This window comes from Acinonyx jubatus, chromosome E3 (genome assembly GCF_027475565.1).
Source record: "Acinonyx jubatus isolate Ajub_Pintada_27869175 chromosome E3, VMU_Ajub_asm_v1.0, whole genome shotgun sequence".
Taxonomy (NCBI): domain Eukaryota; kingdom Metazoa; phylum Chordata; class Mammalia; order Carnivora; family Felidae; genus Acinonyx; species Acinonyx jubatus.
Window position 1 is genome coordinate 29392326 of NC_069398.1, and position 16464 is coordinate 29408789.

Here is a 16464-nt window from a genome sequence, read left to right on the forward strand (position 1 = left end):
GGGTGGCAGGGCGACCAGCTATCACCCCACTAGCTCGTGGGTGGCTAAACGCTCCCTTTCCTGCTCCCCTCCTGGAATACTGGCTCTCCAATTCACCCAACACCAGGAGAGTAGGTGGGCTTCGCGGGGGCAGCAGGAAATCCTGCCTTTCCAAGAACTCGACTAGCTCTTGAGGGTGGAGGCCAAGAATGAAGGCTGAATGGAAAGAACGGACTTCAGGGAGAGCAAGCCTAAACTGGCCCGGCGCCTCATTCGCCCCCACTCCACGCCCAGCTGCACAGACCTCCCTCACCCCAGGCCCTGGCGCTGCAGCACTCCCAGAACGCCCGCCCGACTGCAGCTCGCCAAGGACGCCAGAACTTGACCTCACCTCTCCAACGTGAAGGACAGGCCAAACTCCTTAGCGCCGCCTCGCTTTGCTCCTCCAGCTTCGGCTCGCGAGGGCTCCTCCGGTCCTCTCTAGGCGTCCCGGAGCAAGTTCCGCATCTCTATTGTTGGCCCGAGGGGCAGCCCGCGTCCCGTCGTGCCCCGCGGCGCCCTCTAGTAGCCGAAACCCCGAGGCTGCCGGGCTCGCGCTCGGGCCCCGCGGCGCGCGCAGAGGGGCCGCGGGTTGGCCAGCGCGCGCCGGGACTGGTCCCGAGGCCCCGGAGGAGGGACGGCACTTTCCCCTCCCCGCCCCCCGCAGTCCCTCGCCTCGCGTCGGACCCCGACTCCGGGGCGGAGAATCGGCATGGAAGCCGAAGACCTCCAGGAAGACCTGACCTGCTCCATCTGCCTGGACTATTTCGAGGACCCGGTGTCCATCGAGTGCGGCCATAACTTCTGCCGCGGCTGCCTGCACCGCAGCTGGGCGCCGGGCGGCGGCGCGTTCCCCTGTCCCGAGTGCCGGCAGCCGTCGGCGCCCGCGGCGCTGCGGCCCAACTGGGCCTTGGCCCGGCTGACGGAGAAGACGCGGCGCCGGCGTCAGGGCCCCGTGCCCCCCGGCCTGTGCGGCCGCCACTGGGAAGCGCTGCGGCTCTTCTGCGAGGACGACCAGCGGCCCGTGTGCTTGGTGTGCAGGGAGTCGCAGGAGCACCAGACGCACACCATGGCGCCCATCGACGAGGCCTTCGCCAGCTACCGGGTGAGCCGGCCGTAGCGGGGCTGCCGGTATTCCCGGAATACCATTGTCATGTCATGTCGTAGGCCATTGTCATGAGAGACCTACGAGGTGGCTGCAATGCCCATTGGAAGTACGACCTCCCCCGCCCCCCACCACCTGTGCGAAGAAATTAAGCGACACACAGATCTCAGAGTTGGGGTTAAAACTGAGATGAGGAGGGTCTGCATAGAATTTTCAAAGTGTTGGCCTTTGGGAGCTCCTAGTTTAAGACAGTCATACCGAGGGGGTGTATACCAGTGCCGCCCAATAGAAACACGATGTAATAAAACTTTCCTAGTGGTTAAAAGAAACGGGTGATGCTAATTTTAATAATATGTTTTATTTAACCCAGTTTTCCAAAGTGTTATCATTTGACATCAATCGCTATGAAAAGTTATCAGTGAGACATTTTAGTTACGTTTTTCTTAAAGGACTTTGAAATCTGTGTTTACGTTTACAGCACATGTCAATTCGGACTATCCACAGTTTGGGTGCTCACCTGGCTAATGGATGCTGTATTGGACAGTGCAGGTGTATATCTACAGGGTTTATAGACAACTGATGATTTGGGAAAAGCCTGGCTTGAAGTGCGAGGCCGGGATTTGATACAAGCTTCCTTCATCAGTTGGGAAAAATCACTTACTGTTTGAATTTGGAGATTAATCTGTCCTGCCTATTTTTTGGATTAAGGCGCTTCAGTTGAATAAAGCAGTTTATCTTACTTTACTCCAGCCACACTGCCTTCTTTTGTTTCAAGTCTGTTCTTTTTCTCTACCCACACCTTCCATCCTTTACATCTTTTTAGCTTTTAGCTTGAAGACCTTCCTTCATCATCCTTTCCAGAGTAGCCCTACCCCCTTCTATACTGATGGTGTAACTCCAGTGGTCTCCAACAGAATTGGTATCTAGTAAGTACTGGTTGAAAACACAAGTTTAATGATACAAGTTAAAGTATTTTGTAAACTATAAAATGCCATACAGTTTTATCAACTGACTACAAACAGGAAATATGCAAAGTAGCACTATGAACTATACATCCACCCCTTCACTCAGTAACCTTTATTTATGCTTACTGTAGGCCAGGCATTGTTCTAGAATCTGGACATAAATGGATAAGAAGGACAGGAGCCTTGTCTTGTAGGGTACATAAGCATGTAGACCAATAAGTTCAGTATGTAAGTGAGTTATTCAAGTTTGTATCGAGTACGTGGAAGGTCTGAGGAGAAATGGCTTCACGGAGTTGAACATGAACTCACTTTTGAAGGGTGAGTATGATAGGTAAAGGAGAGGATATTCAGGCCAAAGGAACAGCATATTCAGCATGGCTGCTCGGAATGGCATGTGATCAATGTGAGAGGACTGGAAGTTGCTTAATATTTTTGGAGGGTAGAGGGAGAGAGGAAGGTGGCAGTTAAGTTTGGAGAACTGATTGGTGTTGCCCTCCTGCCACCTCCTGGCAGTTTCTGTTATTGTAGGGAAGGATTTTTCTAATCTCCCTGGAATTACTATTTTCATTCAGGGGCCCTTTTCAGATCTCAATTGTAGTAGGATTCAAAAAGACTTAGGTAGAATCTTGGAATACAACCAGCAATACAGGATAATTCACAAATACTGGAATTGTTAAGAGCTTTTAAAAATTGAAAAATTCTATTTAAAATATTTTTTCATTATTATTTTTAAACATTTTAAAAAATGTTTATTTTTGAGAGAGAAAGACACAGTGTGCGAGTGGGGGAGGGGCAAAGAGAGGAAGACACAGAATCTGAAACAGGCTCCAGGCTCTAAGCTGTCAGCACAGAGCCTGACACGGGGCTTGAACTCATGAACCGTGAGATCATGACCTGAGTTGAAGTTGGATGCTTAACTGACTGAGCCACCAAGGCACCCCAATATTTTTTTCATGATTAAACAAAAGTGAAAACTTAAAAAAAATCTTGGTCACATTCAAAAGAACTACTTATCTGATTGCAGTCCTCCCATATACATCGAAGTTGACAGTGATTACAGAGTGGCAGTTGTATAATTGATAAAGGAATAAAATTACTTGAAATAGCTTTCCAAATAGCAGGATTATATACCTATTTAACAACTAGAGGAAATAAGTAGATTATATAATATTAGAAAGCATAGTGTAAGAAAGAAAATAACACAGGTGATTTTGTGACGTATAACAGAACTATAGGAAGTCCTTGGCAACCTAATTTTATCCACCCCCCGACATTTCACTATGCGATTTCCAAGCAAACATGAATGTTTGACGAAGTTTATAATACCAGTATACCCACATCTAGGTTCTGCCATTAGCATTTCACTCTGTTTATCACCTATCTATCCATCTGTCTGTTCTCTGCATCCATCAATTCTTGTTTCCTTTTGAGGCATTTAAAGTTAATTGCAGATAGTCCACTTCCTCCTATACTTTAGCAAGCTTACCGCCAACCAACCACATTTAGCATTAGTGGTGGTTTTTGAAGTCACATTTAATATAATTAAATATGCACATCTTTAGTGTACATTTGCTGAGCTTTGACAAATGCATACACCTGGGCACCCTAAGCCCTTCTTAAGATAAAGACGATAAAGATTACTGGGGCGCCTGGCTGCTCAGTCAGGGGAGCGTGTAACTCTTGATCTCAGGGTTGTAAATTCGAACTGCGCATTGGGTGTGGTGCTTACTTAAATCTTAAGACAAAAAAAAAAAAAAAAAAAGAACATTGTCATCACTGCAGAAAGCTCCTCCATCCTCTCTCCCAGTTAATCTGCTCCCTCTTCCCAACCCAGCTACTCTTCTAATCTTTTTGCACTGACGATTATTTTTGCCTGTTGTGGAACTTCATGTGAATGGAATCCCTTTGAAACCTAGCTTCATCTGCCCCCTCCAACATTTCACTATGCAATTTCCAAGCAAACATGAAAGTGGGAAGAATAGTCTGTACTCCTTTATATGGGCTCCTTTTGCGCAGCGTATCGATTTTGAGATTCACCCATTTTGTGCATATCAGTAGCCTGTTTCTTTTTCCTGCTGAGTCGTATTCCATTTTATGAACATACCGCAGTTGGCTTATCCATCTTTCCATCACTGCATACCTGGGCTGTTTCCAGTTTTTGGCTTTTATGAATAAAGCTGGTATGAGTATTCTCATAGAGGTATTTTTATAGATGCACACTTTCATGTTTCCCGTATCTAGAAGTTGTACTGCTGGGCCTGGGATTGATGTATGCTTAGTTTGACGCCGGACCTTTCCCCAGAGTGGTGGTTCTGTTTCGCACAGCCACCAGCACCATGTGGCCGTGGGGGAGCTCTGGCAGCTCCACACCTTCACCAGTTTTGGTGGTGTCGCTCTTTCCAATGACTTCATTTTGCTGTAGACATTGTCATTTGTAAGTGTGGGAAGAAAAGTGACACCGACTGGTTTTCATTATTCTCCTAGGGAAGAAAAAAAAAACTTGCCCTGCTTATTTCTTAGTTCTGTTCATTTTTTTTTTCCTTTTAGCTTTTTATTTTGACACATATTCACACTTCCAGAAAGCTGCCCTAGGCCACTCTTCAGCATTTGACGGTATTCACTGGTTTTTATTTAAATTTTCTCTTCCTTTGGTGTATGAGAAACCATCCTCTCTGGGTTTTTCACCAACCACCACTCAGCTTAGCTTCTGGGCAGGGTTTTTGTCCTCTGCACACCCCTTAAGTGTGGTTGTTCCTTGTTCCAGCCTGTATTGCCTTCTTGATAGACTCTTACTGGGGGATTTTACTCACACCCTGGCTGCACCTGCTGCCTGTGCTCTAACCCTCCCCCCTCAATCTACTTCTGCAGCTCAGATCTCTTGACCCTTAACTGTTAACTGTACTCATCAGGGACACCTCCCCTCCAAACTCAATTTAGTAAAGTCGAATTTAATTCCCCCCCTTCCATTTACATACTGCTCATTTCCCTGTATTTCCTTATTTGGTAAATAGACCACAGTCCTTCTAGTTGTCAAGCCAGAACCCAGGGGCAAAATCTGGATTCCTTTCTCTCACAGCCATTTGGTCATCTGTTCTTGCTGGTTTTCCTCGTGTGTGTGTGTGTGTGTGTGTGTGTGTGTGTGTGTGTGTCTAACCTGTGTGCTTCTGTCTGAGGTCATGTCTGACCTTATGCTACCAGGTGCTGCTCCTCCACAGCCATTTTTGTTAATGCTGATTGGCTCCTTTTACTTTTTAATAGCTCATTCAGGTTGTTAAATTCTAAAATCAAGACCGAAATTCATAAAAGTTTTAGTCCCCACCCTCCCAAACTTCCAAGCCATTTCTATTCCCCAGAAATAACCAGTGTTAATCTTTAGGTGTATGTTCTTCCAGATTTTTCTTCTATTTAAATACACATATCCATGCACAGATACATGTGTATTTGTTCTTTTCAAAACAGAATTATACAATACTATTGTTTTACAGTGTAGTTTTTTTACTTAATAAAACACATCAATATATAGAGAGAGCTACCTGAGATTGGCACAGAGTATCAATATACCATAATTTATTTAATAATTCCCTATGAATGGATAATGAATACTGCTGCAGTGAACATTCCTATACATATTATTTTTGCTAGTGTCTTGTTGCACAGATTATTGGAAGTAGGATTATGCACATTTCAGGTGGTTTTAAATCCTGTCAGTTGCCCTTCAAAAGGATGGCACCTTTTTACAAAAGTCTCCTACTATTATAGTGTCAGAGGCCTCCCTCATCAGTACAAGGTATTTATTAAGCCTCTAACAGTTTTCATTTTTTGCCAACTTAATAGGCAGGCTCTATAGAGTATTGCAAAGATTTCAGATCAGAATACTTTTTATGCCTAATTCTGTAACTGTCTTCAACGTTTTCTCAATCTCATTGCCTGTTCAGCTCTTGAACAAGCAAGATGTTTGCGGAGATGCTTTCTGATATGTGTTTCTGCTGGCAGGAGAAACTTCTTGAGACTCAGTGTAGTCTGACGGCCAAGATGAAGAAAGCCATGCATTTGCAGGACATGGAAGTGAAAAATGCTACTGAGTGGAAGGTAATAGCAGAATTGGTTGAGCCTTTCTTGCCCCTGAGACCCTTCGGTATTGTTGGGAGGAGCTTGCATGATGTTAAGAGTGGTCAGGCCCCTTGCAGATAAGGTGATAGATCAGGAAGTGTGTGTCTCTACTGACCTGTGGCTTTGGGCGATGGGAGTACCACATACTTCATCCCCATCTCTCTAAGGTGGTACCCCTCTCCTTCCCACTTTTTCCTAAATATACTCCCTAGGTTATGGGTGGTCTGAGTCCATGGCATCGTGGAAAGTAAATGGACTTTGCTTTCAGAGATACTGGTCTAGTTGGGAGGTGTGATGCGCATGCACAGAAGCACATCTAAAGCTTAATGAGACCAAACAGTAGGTATTCTGGAGGCTAAACTAAGTAATAGATGTGAAAGTGTGTTTTAGTTTATAAAGTACACAAACAAGGCATTGCTGTCAGTAGTAGAGCCTCAAGTGTCACAAAGAATGAACTAATACTATACAGGCCAGTACAAAGATACCAAGTGAGTATAAATAAATTAGCGGAAATTTGTGGAGGGTGGGCAGGGGCTTTCTGGAGGAGGTGATTGGGATGGAGGGGCCATGGACTGTTGGGGAGTCATGTGCATGGAATTTAGGAGCAAGGGCAGGACAAGGACTGAGCAAGTGTCATGTGGCCGTAGGAGAAGATGAAGAACCAGCGAATGAGATTCGGTGCAGAGTTTGCAAAGCTGCACCACTTCCTGGCCGAAGAAGAGCAACTGTTTCTTCAGAGACTGAGCAAAGAAGAAGAAGAGACGAAGAAGAAACAGAATGAGAACACGTTAAAGCTCCATCAGACGATCACTTCCTTGAAGCAGCTCATCTTAGAGGTCGGGAGGAAGAGCCAGAGCCCCACACTGGAGTTGCTGCAGGTGAGACAGTCACACACTGAACTCCCTCTTGTCTTTCCTGGTGAGTGGGTTTAATAGAGGAAATGTGTTCTCTCTGTTGATAATTGTGTTACTACTGTCACTATACAATTAAAGAGTCAGAGATTCACTATTCAGAGGAAATTAACGCAACATTTAGGTATGCTGAGCTCAGGTACTGTGGAGATACCCAGGTTCACTTGGTTTGCCTCGGGTCTGAAGCACATCTAAGACTTTTCCATTCATGTTACTTATACATTTATGACTCTTTGTTAAAACAGTAAAATAAAGCAAACCTACAATCACCAAGGAGATAACTGTATCAGTAGTTTTTAAGATAAATTTGTCTTCCTTACTAATTTTTAATCATTATAATCATAGCTTGATAATAACTTTGCTCTTAGCCTCAGATTTTGATAGGTATATTCACTTAAATAATTTCTAATATCTAGCAACTGTTAAAAAGTTATAATTCTAATTTGGTAGCACTTAGGGGCGCCAGCTGGCTCAGTCGGTAGAAAATGTGACTCTTGATCTCAGGGCTGTGAGTTCAAGCCCCATTTGGGCATGAAGCCTCCTTAAAAAAAAAAAAAAGTAATTCATTAGCACTTAGATTTGGGACTTTAAGGCAGTTTATTATATAATCTTTACCTTTATATCCTCAGCAAGTAAAGTATCCTTATAGGTTCTTTCAGTTTTTGGATAGGATCCAATATTTGTAACCATCTTAGATCCCTCAGAATCTCTCTTCCACATCATGTGACTGAGGAGGAAAGAATTGTTGAAGAGCGCTTCAGTCTGTGATTACTCTTTTTTCCTCACCAGGATACAACATTCTGCTATACCTTTAAGGAAGAGAGACACATGGACCCACTCACCAGTTATTTTCAGCAAGAAATTGCTAGGGGAAGGGTATTACAGCTTATGTTAATGTAATGATTTCCAAGAATTGTCTACAACTTTTACAGCTTGCTTAAGCCACGATGTTCCAGTTACATATCCAAATGTATATTCAGCAGAATCTTTGAAATAACACATTGGAACAATTTTTTAAATAGAGGTTTAATATCTACTCAGAATCTGAAACCTCAAAGATATGCATGAACCAGCAGAATACTTACAAAATATATATCAGCCAATATAAGTGCAACGGTAGGGAAATGATTAAAGAAGACAGAACTGGATTATAGAATCTCAGCCTAAGAGAACTTATTTTACTAATCTATTCACTTATCCATCTATTTTTCCTTTATTTCATCATTTTTAGCCTATAACTCACTTCTTTTCTTCTTAGAACTGTATAGACACCTTAAAAAAAAGAACTATGGAAATATTGAAAAAAAATTCTGTTGTACCTAATTTTTATCTTTTCATTTGCATGTGTTCTTATACAATGTACAGTATTGCTTTGGTTTATGTATTTTTAATTTATGCAATGATTTAATCTTGCTGCATTCCATCTCTTGCTTCTTTCCTTAGGCACTATGTTTTTGTTTTCTTTTAATTTTTTTTAACATTTATTCATTTTTGAGAGACAGAGTGTGAGGGGGAGGGGCAGAGATAGAGAGAGAGAGAGAACGAGACAGAATCTGAAGCAGGTTCCAGGCTCTGAGCTGTCAGCACAGAGCCCGATGTGGGGCTGAAACCCACGAAATGTGAGACCATGAGCTGAGACGAAGTCGGACGCTTAACCAACTGAGCCACCCAGGCGCCCCTTAGGTACTATGTTTTAAGATCCATTCCTGTTGCTATCTATACAGTACGTTGAACCCACGTGTCTACCTACCACATTTTGTCAGTTCCTTCTTCCGAAGTTGGAAACCCAGGTTGTCCCAACACCATTACCACTACAAATAATGCAGTGAAATCATTAATATCTGCTTTTATTGTTTTTGTTATTGTTTTTTTTTATTAGTTCTTGGGTTTGCTCTATAGTTCTTTCTCAGCCTCTGGAGCTGGCATGCCTAGCTCATCTACATTGACCCTTTTGTTTGCTGGTAAATTTATTTATTTATTTATTTATTTATTTATATTTTTTATAGTTTATTTTAATCTATTTTGAGAGAGAGAGAGTGTGTGTGTGTGTGTGTGTGAGCAGGGGAGGGGCAGAGAGACAGAGAGAGAGAGGGAGAAAGAGAATCCCAAGCAGGCTCCGTGCTGTCAGTACAGAGCCCGATGCAGGGCTTGATCTCCTCATGAGCTGTGAGTTGAAATCAAGAGTTGAACACTTAACCGGTTGAGCCACCCAGGTGCCCCTGCTGGTAAATGTTTTTAAACTATACTTTCACCTTTAAGTATCGTTTGTGTCCATGGATTCAGGGCAACATCATTTTTACTGTCATAACAAAATAAACATGCTTAAAAACATTTTAGTATAACATCCATAGAGAAAAATGCATAAATCATAAACCTGACAGATTATCACCAAGTGACCCACCCACGGAACCACCAGCCAAGTCACGTAATAGAACATGAATAGCTTGTCAGGCGCCCTCTGCGTGCCCCAGTCAACACCCCTTCCCTTCTCCCTGAGGATGTTCTCCCTCCAGACTTCTCACACTGTTCTGTCTGTTTCTGAGTACAACTCTTTCAGTATTTGCTGCTTTTGCTCCACATTGTGTTGTGAAGTTCACCCAGGCTGTCGTAGGTGGCAGCAGACATTTGTTTCCATCACTGTGTACAACTTCTCAACCAGGAGGGATTTTGCTCCCCCAGGGGGCAGTGCTGGAGACATTTTTGGTTGTCACAACGTGAGGGTGGCTACTACCGGCGTCTGGCGTGTAGAGGCCACGGATGCTGCTATACATCCTATAATGCACAGAAGACACCTCCCCCCCAGCTCCCAGCAAAAACTTTTCCAGCCCCAAATGTTAATAGTGCCAGGTTGAAGGCCCTGTTCTGTAGTATTCCATGGTACTAATATACCAAAAATACCATTCACTCTACTGTTAGCAAAATTTGGGTTGTTTCTAGTTTTTATTGTTACAAAAAAGCAGTTATGAACATGTCTTTTTTGGTGTACGTGTGTCCACATTTCTGTCAGTTATGTACCAGTGAAAGCAATTCCGAGTCACAGGGCATCTGTTGGTTCCAAACGGATGATTCCAAACTATTTTCCAAAGTGATTGTATCAGTTTACACTGTTACTTGCAGTGTGAGAGACATCAGTGGCTCTGTGTGATCATCAGTGCTTAGAATTGTCAGCTCTTTACTTTTAGCTGAATGGTATAGAATGTTAGCTCAGGCCCTCAGTCAGCACCCCTTTCCTCCTTCCAAAGGGTAGATGAATTTTGCAAATGACTAATGTGGTTGAGCACTTTTTCATGTGGTAATTAACCATTTTGATACACTTGTTTTTTTTTAAAGCTTTCTTGAGGTGTAATGTACATATCTTATAATTCACCCATACATATACCCATACACTTAAAAGTGTACTTTTTATCATTAAATAAGTGATTTTTATAATTTTCCCTAGTTGTGGAAACCTTACCAAAGTCCAGTTTTAGAGCATTTCCATCACCCCAGTAAGATCACTTTGTGCTTATTTATAGTTAATCTCTGTTCCTGCTTCCAGCCCCTAGACAACTTACTTTCTGACTCTATAGATTTCCCTTTTTGAAATATACCATATAAACAGAGTCATATAATAATGTGGTCTTTTGTGTATGGAATCTTTCATTTATAATGTCTTTGAGGTTCATTCGTGTTATAACATATATTAGTATTGTATTTATATTCCTTTTTTTTCTTTTATCCCTGAATAGTATTTCATCGTAGACTATACCACGTTTTGTTTCTCTTTTCAGTTGATGGACATTTGGGTTGTTTCCACCTTTTGGCTATTAGGAATGATGCTGCCGTGAACATTTGCCTGATATTCTTTGTGTGGACATACATTTTCATTTCTCTTGGGTAGATAGTAGGAGCAGAATTGTTGGGCTGTGTCATATATTTATATTTAATTCTTTAGAAATTGCCAAACTGTTTTCCAAAGTGGCTGAACCATTTTATGTTTCTACCACATCCTCAAGCAACACTTGTTAATGTCTGTGTCTGAAAGAGAATAGATGGAGAAGTAGGCAAAAAGCCAGGAGAGAGTTAGTGTCATGGTGGCAAAGGAGAAAGAATAGGGTTTCAGGGATTGGTTAACATTGTCAGATGGTGCAGAGAGGTCACATGAAGAAAAAGACTCCATGTATCAGTCCATTGGCTTTGGCAGCATGAGAGCATACATGACATTGACAAAAGCGGTTGACAGAAAAATACCTGCTCCCAAAGTTGAGTACCAGATCTCAGGAGGAAGGGGCATAACTTACTTATGTTTTTCTTCTCTTCACAGAATCCAAAAGATGTGTTGACCAGGTATGAGCGGCTGCTTTCTTATGGGGCCTGAGTGGAATGGTGAAGATACACGCTGAGGAGAGGGGAAACAGGCCTGGGCTCCATAGAACAGTCTGGGCACACCCTGGGAGTCCATGGAGGAGGGATTTTACTGTTGACTTTTGCAAGGGGGAATGGGAGAGTGGTGGTGTGAGCTTTGGGCTTGGAACCTTCCGCAGGAGTTGGGGGTCTTGGCTGCCTGAGTTGTCCCCTTTAAGAAGAGCAACCCTCTGTACTTTTCTTAGGAGTGAAAACCAGGATGTGAACTATTCCCCTGAAGTTCTAACAGTGAAGACTGTGTGCAAGATACCCATGATGAAGGAAATGCTGAAGCGATTCCAAGGTGAGCAAGGTTGGGGCTCCCTAGAAATCTTTAAAATAAGAGAATAAGCAATGAGAAAAGCCTGGAAAGGAAAGAGGAAACAGAGCATACAGCTAGCATGAAAAGTGGTAAAAACTACTTAGGAATACATGGATATGTGCTTCATTCAAGAAGCATTTACTTAACATATACTGTGGGTTATAAGGTGCCAGTGATACAGAAAGAAAAAGGCCTAAGAATTTAAGCAAACTGGAGAGGCAGACCCATATCACTTACTGTAACATAGTGGGATCTACTGTTTATGGTGGTATGAATAAAATATTATGGAAGTACAGAGAAAGAGCTCTGTTGGGGGTGAAGTGGGGGGTTTTCACACACAGGTGACATTGATCTGGGGTTTGAGGCATGAGTAGGAGTTTGCCAAGTAGAAAATGGAGGCATATTCATGTAACCAGAGGGAGCAGTGTGAGCCAAGGTGTGGAGGAAATGGAGGGGAGGGTATCCAATGTGACTAAACCATAAGGTGCATTGTGGGAAAAGGCAGGAGCTGAGGTTGAGAAGATGAGCATAGGAAAGTCTGAAGATAAACTTACTGGATCTCCAGGGAAACACCAAGGCACATAGGTGTTGTCAGAACTACATAGTTGGTTCTCACATGCACATCTCCATGTGGTAGGTGTCTACTTCCAGCTAAAATGAAGTAATGGGGACTGGATTTACTCCTCAGCCTAAAACTTAGCTAACTAAGAAAACTAAAAGAAAACAGATACAGTACATGAAGAGAACAGTTTTCCCAACCCTGGATATCAGGCAGTGCAGGCCAAGGACCCCTGAAAAATGTGAAACAAATGAGGTGAGCTCTATGATGGCTCCAGCCTCTAGCCTTGAAAGAGCTTTCAGGCTACTGCAGGGAGGGGTAGTGGAGGTGGAGCCAGGCTGAGGAATGGGGCTGAGTCCAGGGAGAACAAAGCAGTGAGAACTTGCAGAGTACTGGGCAGAGTATTGGTGAGGAGAGGGCCGTCTATAGAGAGAACCCTGATGATCTATGGAGGTGCCCCCTGAGTATTCAGCAGAGTTATGCTTAGCATATGCTTGTGAAAAACTACCTTAGGCTGAGGAAGGCCGTTTCCAAAATGATTAGAAGGAACAGTTCCTGGTGCTCCCACAGGGCCTAGACAATGCCTGTGCCTACCAGCCAGACTGGAAAACTCCTAATTCCTGGGAAAATCTTGCCTCATTAGTAGAGAGTAATTAACCCTACACTGAGTACTGCTTTGGGCCCACCTTAAAAGTCATGAGCTTAAGACCCAAAAAGATCACATTATTTCCAAGTAACTTTATCCTGAGACAAACCATGAGAATTTTAAAAATGAGTACCTAACAATCTAAGTTCACAATGCCTGGTATCCAATCAAAGATTACCGGGTATGCAAAAAGTTAGGAAGGCATGACCCATAATAAGAATAATCGATTGAGACTGACCAGGATTGATCCAGATATTAAAATAAGCTCCGAAGGACTTTATAATACAGTTATTATAACTATCCTGTAAAGAGGCATTTGGAGACGTGGAAGATCTAAAAAATCCCAGATCAAACCTCTGGAGATAAAACCACAGTGACTGAGGCAAAGAATACACTGGTTGAGATTAATACGTGATTAGATATTACAGAGAAATAGGTGAGTGAACTTGAAGATGAAGCAGTGGAAACTACAAAATGAAATGCTTGGGAAAAAGACCTTACAAAATGAAAAAAGCATTGGTGAGCTGGGGGACAATATCATGCAGCCTTACATGTGGTAATTGGGGTCCCTGAATAGATGAACAGGATGAGGATGAGATAGGAAAAAATATCCGAAGAAATAATGGCCAAAAATTTTCCAAATTTGATGAAGACCCTAAGTCCACAGATCGCATAAGCTCATCAAGCCCTAAGGAATAAGAAATAGGATGGAAACTACACCAAAACCAGTGTTAAGAGAAAATTTCCAAAGCAAGAAGAGAAAAAGGACGTTACTTACAATGGAAAAATAAAGATGACATCATATTTCCCTGAATTCGCCAAACATTTAAGAAAGAAATCTCCAGGGGCACCTGGGAGGCTCAGTCCGTTAAGTGTCCAGCTTCTGCTTAGGTCATAATCTCACGGTTTGTGAGTTCGGGCCCCGTGTCGGGCTCTGTGCTGACAGCTCAGAGCGTGGAGTCTGCTTCAGATTGTGTGTCTCCCTGTCTCTCTCTCTCTCTCAAAAATAATTCTACGAAGCCTGCGTTATCATGATACCAAAATCAGACAAAGACATTATGAGAGAAAAGGTCTATAGATCAACGTCCCTTATGAACACAGACAGAAGAATTCTAAAGAAAATTTTAGCAAATCGAACCTAACGACATATTGAAAGATAATGCATCACAACCAAATGGGTTTTATTCTAGAAAAGCAGGGTTGGTTTAACATTTGAAAAATCAGTGTAATTCACCACATTAGAAAACTGAAAAAGGGAAAACTATATGATCACCTCAGTAGATGTAGAAAAAACATTTGTCAAAACCTAACATCCATTTCTGATTAAAAAAATCCTCTTGAGAAACTAGAGAGACATGGAGAGTCTGGGAGGGAAGAGAATTGGGAGGCAGGGAGGCCAGGGAGGAAGTTAGAGACACCGTTAAAGTGGGAGGTGCTGAAAGTCTGAGTGAAGACAGTGGCAGTGAAGACACAGAGGAGGAAAGGAACCTGGGTGGTATTTCCAAAGGTGGATTTGATAGGACTTGGTGACTAATAAGCCATCAAAGGTCAGAGGGAGAGAGGAGTCAGATAACCTCAAGATTTCAAAGTGTGAGTTGTCTGGGTGAAGGTAGTGCTGTTACACCACAGAGAACACAGAAGACAAGATGTCTGCATGTGAAGGGGTATTCGTCTCAAGAGGATGGAAAGGCACAGAATAGTGAGTTCCATTTTGAGTGATCTGTTAGGGGCCTGTGGAGCTTCCCAGTGAACAGCTGGAACCAGGAAAGAGTAAACTTGCTAACGATGACTTTTCTGTGTCCCAGGGCAAAGAACCAGCCTGTTAGCCATCTTGGTCTGGTCCTGATTCAACAAGTCAGAATTGTTAGTGTTTTCCCAACTTTATGCTGATTGTGAAGACTTGGGGCCATGAAATAATGAGCCCCCTGTTTTTAGGTCTTAATCTTTTAGAGCAGAAGGGAAACGAAGATTTCACTTTGCTAAGGCCACACCCAGCTGAGGATCAGTTGAGAGGCAGTGGGGTATCTCATCCCTAACAGTTCTTGTTAGGAGAAGGATGGGGTGAAGCTGGAAAAGGGGCATTTCTGGAGGTTTGGTGGTAAGTTGTTGCATTATAAATCTCTGCTCTCATTTTCTCTGCAGTGGCTGTAAATCTAGCTGAAGACACAGCCCATCCCAAACTTGTCTTCTCCCAGGAAGGGAGATATGTAAAAAATGGAGAATCAGCCAGTTCTTGGCCATTGTTTTCCTCAGCGTGGGGCTATGTTAGTGGATGGAGGACCCCTCCGAAGACCACACAGTCTGTGGAAAGATTTCAGCACTTACCCTGTGTTTTGGGAAAAAACGTTTTCACTTCAGGGAAACATTACTGGGAAGTTGAGAGCCGAGATAGCCTGGAGATTGCCGTGGGGGTATGTCGGGAGGACATCATGGGGATTGTTGATAGTTCAAAAATGTCCCCTCATGTGGGAATCTGGGCTATTTGTTGGAGTTCTGCTGGCTACCGACCCCTAATAAGCTTTTCTGTAAGTCCTACCAAGCAAGAGCCTGCTCTTCACCGGGTGGGAGTTTTCCTAGATCACGAGGCTGGGGACATCTCCTTCTATAGCGCTGTGGATGGAGCTCATCTACACACTTTCTCTTGTCCTCACATCTGCCTCCGGCCATTTTTTTGGTTGAGTCCGTTAGCATCTTTAGTCATCCCAGCAGTGACTGGTGGGAAATGAGTCTTCCCCTGCCCAGGAATCTTTGCCTGTACCCTAGCCTGGGGACATGGATCCCTTGGCCCTCTTCTTTCACTCTGTACATACTGGTCCAGGTAGTGCATCAGTACTGTCCATTCAGATTCTAATTTGATGTCTTGTTCAGCTCCCTGTGTGTGCTGTGCACAGAAAGTATGGTGGAGCCTGTTGGTGGCCTTTCCAGCACCCACTTGCCCCATGTCCCTCCTCCTCTTCTGGTTCTTCCTCATTGAGCTGTTTGGTGTGCACCCTCCCTGTGCTTCAGGAGAGGCAGCTCTCCCCAATGCGAGGCAATTCTGGCCAATGAGCTGGGATGAGAAATGTTCCAAGATGCTTCTGGGGAAAGATCATGTAGCTTTAAAAAAGAGGTGTTTAAGGAGACACAGCCCCTCTTCTGACGTTAGTAGCTGTCTTGGAACTGAGGAGAGCACAGTGACAGTGGAAAGGAAGAGGGAACGTGGGCTTTGCTAGCATTGTTGAACTGTTGGAATTTCCTTAATCCCCAATTTCTTGTCAGAGGAGGTTACTGTTCCCTCACTGTACAAGGCAATTCAGGTTGCATTTTTGTATAGGATGGACTCTTTCCCTGAAACTTGACAGATTTGTAGACTGTTTCTGCTCAGTCACATAATTCCTCTACTCTCCAGTAAGTACGGATACCTCCCGATCAGAAAGTTGAGGGAATCTTCCCTTACTCTGCCCAG

At 43.4% G+C, this 16464-nt stretch overlaps 2 protein-coding genes across 2 annotated transcripts in view; both read left to right on the forward strand.

The window, feature by feature from the left end:
• The window catches only part of GJC3 (gap junction protein gamma 3), a 38363-nt gene extending 32202 nt beyond the window's left edge, over nucleotides 1-6161 (forward strand). The window contains exon 3 of the transcript XR_008294605.1: nucleotides 6082-6161. The gene's annotated coding sequence lies outside the window, so the exon portion shown is untranslated. The remainder of the gene's footprint in view (nucleotides 1-6081) is intronic.
• TRIM4 (tripartite motif containing 4) lies at nucleotides 728-16128 on the forward strand. The gene is made up of 6 exons (XM_027042172.2): nucleotides 728-1123; nucleotides 6082-6177; nucleotides 6846-7076; nucleotides 11413-11435; nucleotides 11699-11796; nucleotides 15162-16128. The coding sequence occupies exons 1-6, from the start codon at nucleotides 731-733 to the stop codon at nucleotides 15743-15745; spliced, it is 1425 nt and encodes a 474-aa protein (XP_026897973.2). The 5' UTR covers nucleotides 728-730; the 3' UTR covers nucleotides 15746-16128.
• The last annotated feature ends 336 nt before the right edge of the window (nucleotides 16129-16464 follow it).